At 60.7% G+C, this 8,071-nt stretch overlaps 2 protein-coding genes and 1 long non-coding RNA gene across 3 annotated transcripts in view; 2 read left to right on the top strand and 1 right to left on the bottom strand.

The window, feature by feature from the left end:
* The window catches only part of LOC309621003 (uncharacterized protein), a gene marked incomplete at its 5' end in the record, with an annotated part of 63,204 nt that extends 58,025 nt beyond the window's left edge, over positions 1–5,179 (bottom strand). Inside the window, one exon of the mRNA XM_082377863.1 lies at positions 4,296–5,179. Coding sequence (XP_082233989.1) covers positions 4,296–5,179 — 884 coding nt within the window. The remainder of the gene's footprint in view (positions 1–4,295) is intronic.
* Positions 5,170–6,647, top strand: POU3F1 (POU class 3 homeobox 1). Its single transcript, XM_082388782.1, has one exon. The coding sequence runs from the start codon at positions 5,178–5,180 to the stop codon at positions 6,519–6,521; it is 1,344 nt and encodes a 447-aa protein (XP_082244908.1). The 5' UTR covers positions 5,170–5,177; the 3' UTR covers positions 6,522–6,647.
* A 69-nt stretch (positions 6,648–6,716) lies between these two features.
* On the top strand, positions 6,717–8,071 carry LOC309627587. The gene is made up of 2 exons (XR_014243825.1): positions 6,717–6,852; positions 7,402–8,071. It is a non-coding gene; the product is annotated as an uncharacterized lncRNA (long non-coding RNA).

Raw genomic sequence — 8,071 nt, forward strand, 5'->3', positions numbered from 1 at the left:
AGCCCAGAACAAGCAGGTTATGGGCGTGGTCACTCCTGACACCGCTCAGCAAGAACTGGTTGGGGGAACAGGTAGGTTCTGTTCCTGCTCACACAGCCTCTTACTCACCCCTAGCAGCCAGGGAGGAAAACCAAGCCAGGCTTCCCCTTCCCGAGTTTCCATCGGGGCAGTGATCTCATCCCGCCTTCACAAGAACCCAGCAGAGACCATCCTGCCCAGCTTACAGATGAAGACACTGAGGTTCACAGAGATCGGGAGGCTGAGACTGGTCCAGTGTCATCCAGCAGGCCTGAGTCTGAGTCAAGATGGAACCCAGGACCCTTGACACTCTGAAAACACAGGATCTGGGGCATAAGAAGACTGGCAGAAGGGAAAGGAAGTGGGCTGAGTGCTGCCCGCATCCCGCCCCCCTTCCAGCCCAGCCTGCCTCAGACAAAGACTTCAAGCCCACGCACACAGGAGGGCACCCTAGGACACGAGCTCCTCTAGCAGCCCTCCCCACGGGCCCGATCTCTCCTCTCTTTAGCTCCGCTCAGCACTCCTGACTTGTGAGGAATCCAGGTGGAGTGTCTTGGAGCCGGTCTTCCCGCAACACTGAAAAAGTCTTGGGTCTGTGGCTGCATCTCCTCTCAGTGCTGCCCTGGACTCCGAGGACCCACTGCCCCACAGACAAGACACAGCAGCAGGGGCCCAGAGTCTGAAGCGGGAAAACAGCCAGAACCAGCTGCCTCCTCTTCCTCCCTAGTCTCGTCCAGTGCGCCGCTGTGTAGGCTCGCCTGTCTGGGATGTGCGTCTGGAATATTACAGTGCACGTGTGGCGGCAGTGCAGCTGATGGCGAGTGTGGTCAGACTCTAGAGGCTGAGTCTGAACTTCTCAGGCGGGCGTGTGAATGTAGATGGCGGGGGTTTGTGTCTGTGACTTGAGACTTTGCACAGAGAATGTGGGGCTTGTGTAGCTGCAGTTCAGCCCCACAGAGCCTCCCCCTGCAGCCCCTCCAGCTCAGAGATCCCCCACAGCGAGGGCCCCATCTGCCAGAGGCTCGGTGACCTGTGTCAAATGAGCAGGCGCTCGGTCACACTCCAGAGCCTGGAGGAGGTCTCGCCACTCTGGGAAAGCCCGAGCAGCTCCTGGCCTGGGGGCAGGCTGGGCAGGGGCCCCTGCTGGGGAGGGAGGCCGGGGAGCCTCTGAGACTGGCGGCGACCTGGCTGGGAGCTGCCCTCCGCAGACAAGGAGAGTGGAAAAAAAAAAATATGGAAAGAAAGGGCTTTCCTGCTTCCTTCGAATGAGTGGGGCCACTGACTCGCATGGACGAAACTCAGGGCTGAGTACAGCCCCTTCCTCTGCTTTCTGATCCGCTGTGCAGAGGGGTTAGTTCCTACAGGATGTAGGTGTCTGTGTGATGCGTGGGGTGGGCCTCTTTGTATCTGTGCGCTGGGTGGGAGAGTGTGTGCTCATGTTTGTGAACACACGAGGGTGTGCCCATCTGTGTGAATTGGCGTGCCAGCTGAGAGCCTCCATGCTTGTCACCCGAAGGGCCTGCAGGTCCCCTCTATGTCTATGTTGCTGAAGGATGCCTACCTGAGCCGACTTCAGCCTCTGCATGGGTTCTGCGAATGTTCCTGTTGAGACACATGCCTGTATTTATCATTGTGTGTTGATTTGTGTGACTTTGAATATCCAACCTAATGATGGGAGTCCATGTGTTCCTATTATGAATCTGAATGTTTGTCTCCAGGCTAAATTTCATGTGTGTATCTGCGTGTTATGCATTCGTGTGTGTGTGTGTGAATGCACATCTGTTCATATGCCTAAACCATCCTGTGTCTGCATTGGTCAGCTGGCTGTCTGACTTCCGTGTTCTGGGTTTTCTCTGTGGTCTATGAGGGTAGGGCTCCTGGAGAGAGGAGATGCTCTGTAACAGGTGTCTCTGCCAATGGCCATGTCATAGCCCCCAGTGTCCCACCCAGAATCTCTAGGGGCAAGAGCAAAGGGGATGTCGAGACTTCCTAGGGAAAACTTAACTCTCAAATATAAGAAAACTGTGACTCAAGACCAAACCCATATCATTATAGAGGATCTAAAACTTCCAAAGCAGAGAAAGGAATGTTATCCTTTCCTAGTTCACACTGTTGTTCACCCTAGAGCAGCATCTCATATTAAGAGGGGGCATCTAAATTACATGCTTTGTTTCATCCTTGCAGCTTCAGAGCAAACCTGAGAAGCAGGCATTACTGTCCTCATTTTAAGATAAAGAAACTGAGGCTCCAACAGGCAAAGCAAAGAGCAGGGGTGCTGAAGGGGGGTAATGGGATTGGGACTGAGATTTGCTAGCTGACAAGCTGGCAACCTAGGAGCCTGGTTTTGCTGCAGCCACCCCCTCAATTCAGCACAGACCTGGGGAACTCAGCTTCAAGAGTGCCAGCTGACCAGAGAGCTCTCTCTGTGAGCTCTCTCTGCTGTGACGGCCAAAGCCGCTGCCTCCACACCCTTCCCATCCCACAGCCACAGGGAGGATGATGGGGAGTGGGACCTCCACGCATTCTTTGCCCTCAGACAAGCCTCAGTTCCTTCAGCGGTGCAATGGGAGAACAATCCCAGCGCTCACTCTCGGGGCTGAGAGCGGCAGGTAACGTGATGAATGAAAAGCATTTGGTAAAGCACCCATTGCTCATGATGACCGTTCCAAACAACACCTGTCCACTGTCCAGACATTTCCCTTCCTCTGACAGAAACTGAGACAGGTTCATAGACTCACAGACCATCAGAGCTGGAAGGGAGTTTACCAGAGAGGTCACCTGGCCCAAACCTCCAGAACCCCACTCTACAGATGAGCAAGCTGAGATTTAGTTAGAGAGGGGAAGTAACCTGTTCATTCACTGGGCACTAACAATAGAAACAACGAGAGTGAAAGTCCTTTCTGAGCCCTTTTCACTCACGTTGTCTTGTACCACCCTCTGACTTACCTTAGTGAGACAGGTGTGCTGCTTATGGTACTGTTATTCCCAATTTACAGGTAGAAGAACCAAGCCCTAGAAGACTGGGCCAGAGTTATTCTTGCCCAGGAAGATAGCGGCAGGTCCAGGTTGGAAGCCCAAGCTTCAACGTCACGCAGGTCTGGTTAGGCCTGGCGTGAGAGGGGACTTCACTACAGGATTCCCAGCCTTGGTCCTACCTCCTGAGCCTGGGAGAGAGGCCAGGAAGGCGAGTAGACCAGGAAGTCCTGGGCTGCCTCAAGGTGACCACTTCCTGGGCCAGAGCCAGGAAAGCCCAGCATCCCTAGTTAGGTTCAGACACAGGGCTCCATCACAGCTCTTGCAGTGGGAGTGGTACCTAAGGACTCTGCTCAGGACAGTGGCCAGTGGCCACCTCATCCCTTGGGGGCTAGCCAGAGGCTGGTCCTAGGGCGTTTAGGGTCTGGATGAGCACAGTCTGTGCCCAAGGATGACCCTTGTCACTGTCGACTCTGCCCCCGTCACCCCCACTGCGGCTGCCCCCTGAGCCCCCCAGCACCCTTCTTCACACACTGAGGCTTTATTCCACAGTCCTGACTTGCCAGTAGGGCCCTAGCTGGGCTCCCAGCTCGGTCCTCCAATCTGGGACCCCCGGGGCCCTGGAATCTATGAATCCATTGGAGGCAAGATCAGGGATAGAAAAGAGGTGAACTGGCAGCTGGAAGACTCCCGGAGAGCCAAGCCTCAGCGTGGGGAAGACGTGGAGGCTACAGCTCATTCCACTCCTCCTCCAGCCAACGTGGCACAGAAGAGCTGATGCTGGGGTCCAAGTCCACTCAGGATCCTTCAGGGAGTCCTCAAAGACCTGGGGGATGAGTAGGTAAGCCAACCGCATGCCGCACCTTTCCAACAAGACCTCTTCAGTCCCAGTTCCCTTTTCAGCAGCCCCAGGCAAGTGGGTTAAACTCCAGCCCAGAGCTCCCTGCAAGGCTGGACAGCTCCCAGCCTGCACGCCAGATTTCTGAGGCACCAGCGCCCTTCCCCATGTCCACGCCACTCCCCACCTAGAGCAAGTTTCCCCGGGGCGTGACCCCGCCATAACCCAGGCCAATGAGCCGGGCAGGCAGGAAGGAGAAGGAGCGAGGCGGCGGCGTGGGTCAGATACCCGTGGGCCCAGTGTGTCCACCATGCCTGTCGGCGGTGCTTTCCCGGAGCCACGGTCTCCACCTCGAGATCCTCTCACTCAGGAACCTCGGAATCGGCCTGGTTACAGGAGCTCCCGTCTCCCCACAGCATCGCTGCCGCCGGCCGTTCCGGCCCCGAGCCACCCGCGAGGTACTCACCTGGGCCGCGGCGCCCGGGAAAAGGAGAGCCCGTGAGAGGCGTGAAGTCGGGGCCGGTCCGACTCTGCCCGCGCCCGACGCTCTCTCAGGGCGGCGGAGGTCGACGGAGTTGCGCTGGGTGGTCTAGAGGGTGAAGAGGGAATACGAGACGGGCCGGGGAGGAGCGCAGAGGAGAGCTCCGTGCCCTCTGGAAGTCGCGGGAGGCGAGGCGGGCGAGGTGAGCAGCCGCGCCGCAACCGAGCCGGGGACCCGCGCCGCCTGCCGCTCGCAGCCGCCGAGACCCGCGGGAATCCCGGCCCGCCGGCAGCGGCACGGCGGAAGGAGGAGCGCGGGGCTGAGCTGCTTCTCGGAACCCGAGCGCCTCCCGGAGCCCGCCATCCCCGCCACCGCCTCTGGCCACCCGGGCGGGTGACCGGCGGGAATTCTGCTCGCTTGGAGCGTGGGACCCGCCGGGCTCGGAGTCTCCAGCGCCGGGGGAAAGTGGGGCCCACGCAGCCAGGACGAGAGGGGGTGCGGTCCCAGTGCCACCCCCGCGCCACTCCCCACGTGGCGGCCGCGCCCCCGGGGCGTGAGCGTATACGCGGAAGGTAGGGGGGCTGTGAATGAAGCCCCAGCGGCCAATCAGCATGGTCGGCGCGCGGGACCCCAGGAGTGAGGCCCAATGGCGAGCTGTGGGCGGCCGGGCCGGGCGGCAGGCGGGCAGGGGGGGCGGGGGCCGGGGCCGGGGGGCGGGAGGCGGCTCCACTGGCAGCCAATGGGTGGCGGGTGGGGTGGGGCTCCGGAGCGCTGAGCTGGTCGGGCTTTAAGCCGGCGGAGCGCGGCGGCGGGGCCCGCAGACGGAGCGGAGCGGCGGCGGCGGCGCGGCGCGGGGCGCGGGGCGGCATGGCCACCACCGCGCAGTACTTGCCGCGGGGCCCCGGCGGCGGAGCCGGGGGCACGGGACCGCTTATGCATCCGGATGCCGCGGCGGCAGCGGCAGCGGCGGCGGCAGCCGAGCGGCTTCACGCGGGGGCCGCGTACCGCGAAGTGCAGAAGCTGATGCACCACGAGTGGCTGGGCGCGGGCGCGGGCCACCCCGTGGGCCTAGCGCACCCGCAGTGGCTACCCACGGGAGGAGGCGGCGGCGGCGACTGGGCCGGCGGCCCGCACCTGGAACACGGCAAGGCGGGCGGCGGCAGCGCCGGCCGAGCCGACGACGGTGGCGGCGGCGGCGGTTTCCACGCGCGCCTGGTGCACCAGGGGGCGGCCCACGCGGGCGCGGCATGGGCGCAGGGCGGCACGGCACACCACTTGGGCCCGGCCATGTCGCCGTCGCCCGCGGCCGGCGGGGGCCACCAGCCCCAACCGCTCGGGCTGTACGCGCAGGCGGCCTACCCGGGGGGCGGCGGCAGCGGCCTGGCCGGAATGCTGGCGGCGGGCGGCGGCGGCGCGGGGCCGGGCCTGCACCACGCGCTGCACGAGGACGGCCACGAGGCTCAGCTGGAGCCGTCGCCTCCGCCGCACCTGGGCGCCCACGGACACGCACACGGACATGCACACGCCGGCGGCCTGCATGCGGCAGCGGCGCACCTGCACCCGGGCGCGGGCGGCGGTGGCTCGTCGGTGGGCGAGCACTCGGACGAGGACGCGCCCAGCTCGGACGACCTGGAGCAGTTTGCCAAGCAGTTCAAGCAGCGGCGCATCAAGCTGGGCTTCACGCAGGCCGACGTGGGGCTGGCGCTGGGCACGCTGTACGGTAACGTGTTCTCGCAGACCACCATCTGCCGCTTCGAGGCCCTGCAGCTGAGCTTCAAAAACATGTGCAAGCTCAAGCCGCTGCTCAACAAGTGGCTGGAGGAGACCGACTCGTCCAGCGGCAGCCCCACCAACCTGGACAAGATCGCGGCGCAGGGCCGCAAGCGCAAGAAGCGCACGTCCATCGAGGTGGGGGTCAAAGGCGCGCTCGAGAGCCACTTTCTCAAGTGCCCCAAGCCCTCGGCGCACGAGATCACAGGCTTGGCCGACAGCCTGCAGCTGGAGAAGGAGGTGGTGCGCGTCTGGTTCTGCAACCGGCGGCAGAAGGAGAAGCGCATGACCCCGGCGGCCGGCGCCGGCCACCCGCCCATGGACGACGTGTACGCACCCGGCGAGCTGGGGCCGGGCGGGGGCGGTGCGTCGCCGCCCTCGGCGCCCCCGCCGGCCGCGCTGCACCACCACCACCACACACTGCCCGGCTCCGTGCAGTGACCCCGCGGGCCGGGCCCCCCGCCGGTGCGCGGCGAGGCGCCGCGCGGCCTGAACTCTTTTTGTTCGGTTGCTTTGGATTTTACAAAAAGCCCAGAAACTTTCGAATAAAACCAAACACCCGGACGACCCTCTTCTGCGAGCGGCGAAGACGGCCGATAGGCTGCGTCGCCCGAGCCCCGAGAGAGAGGAGCGAAGATCCGGAACGCGCCAACTCACCCCGGGCATCCTGCCCGCCGCCTGCTCCCTGCCCCCAACCCCTCGACGACCCCCGCCCCTGCCCCCCCGGGCTGTTCGGGGCCGGATCCCGGCAGCGGCCTCCCCACAGCGACAGGTAACGCGGTACGGGGTTAGGGATTACCCGGGAGAGAGGACGGAGAGAGGAGAGTTCCCCATCCCTCTCCCCGGCGCGGATTCCCGAGCCTGAGGGTCGAGGGTGGGGGACTGTCACTTTATTCGCTCCACGCCTCTTCTCTCCCATAAGGATGCGCCCCATCCCCCTTACCGTTCCTCCGGGCTTGGTTTTTTACAGTTTTTATTTATTCACGGAGCCTCTCGGCTCCTGGGGTCCTTCTAACTCCGCCCGCGCCCTTAATTTAAATCGCTGTATACTGTATTTATCGGGGCCCCGGAGGGGAGGCCGCGAGAGCCGCGTCTGTGTATAAAAGCAGGAAATAGCCAAAGCTTTAATCTAGCCTAATTTATTTTTTCCCCTTACCTTCCCCTACCCTAACCCAAAAAAGCGAAATAAAACAAAAAACAAACAAAAAAGAAAAACTAACAACAAAAAAAATTCGAGTGTTCATTTTTCGTTTCGTTTTATCCGAGCTCCGGCTCGGTTCCCGGCCACGCTGGAGGGGTCTGCGCTCCCACGCACACGCAGATGGGAAGGGGCTTCTGCCCCGCTGTAGACCGACCACCGCACAGCAGGGCCCCCACTCCCCGCGGGGCCCTGACCTCCCGGCCACAATCAAACGAAACTTGGAAAAGTTGGAGATATTTTTTAACCAGCTGTAGAAATAAGCCGTTCCCTGAGAACCTTCTGCCTGAGTCCCTGCAGCTTCCGTCCGCTCCCTTTCAGCCCCCTGGGATGCGGGATGCTGGAGGAGGCCTGCAGAGAAATTCCCCAAATTTGGGGTGAGGTGGGAACCATGTAAATATGTGAGATATGTACACACTGGCGGGGAGAAAGAAACATTTTGTGCTTGGTTTTTATTTTTGGTTTTCCGGGTTGCCCTCCCTCCCCATCCTAAAGGATTTTGTACACCCACTAATCCGAAAAAGATATTTTAATATGATTTCCAGATTTCTGATCCATCTCTATTTATTTTCTGGATGTGTTTGGAGCTTCCCCCTTCTCCATTTCTTGTTCTGTTTGTTACCGTTTGAATTTAAATTTTGTTATTTTATTTTTATTATTTTTTGGAACAATGTTTTGGTGCATTCTCTTTGTATCTTTATTGCAAAAAAATAATAATAATGTAGACTGGGAAGTTCCCTTTATATTTATGTTATAGTAAATATTTTATTACTCACATAAACATGTACCCCAG

Source organism: Balaenoptera borealis, assembly GCF_965194805.1.
Source record: "Balaenoptera borealis genome assembly, chromosome: 1".
Lineage (NCBI taxonomy): Eukaryota > Metazoa > Chordata > Mammalia > Artiodactyla > Balaenopteridae > Balaenoptera > Balaenoptera borealis.

Coding starts and splice junctions, on each gene's coding strand:
- POU3F1 (XM_082388782.1), top strand. CDS start 5,178: ATGGCCACCACCGCGCAGTACTTGCCGCGGGGCCCCGGCGGCGGAGCC.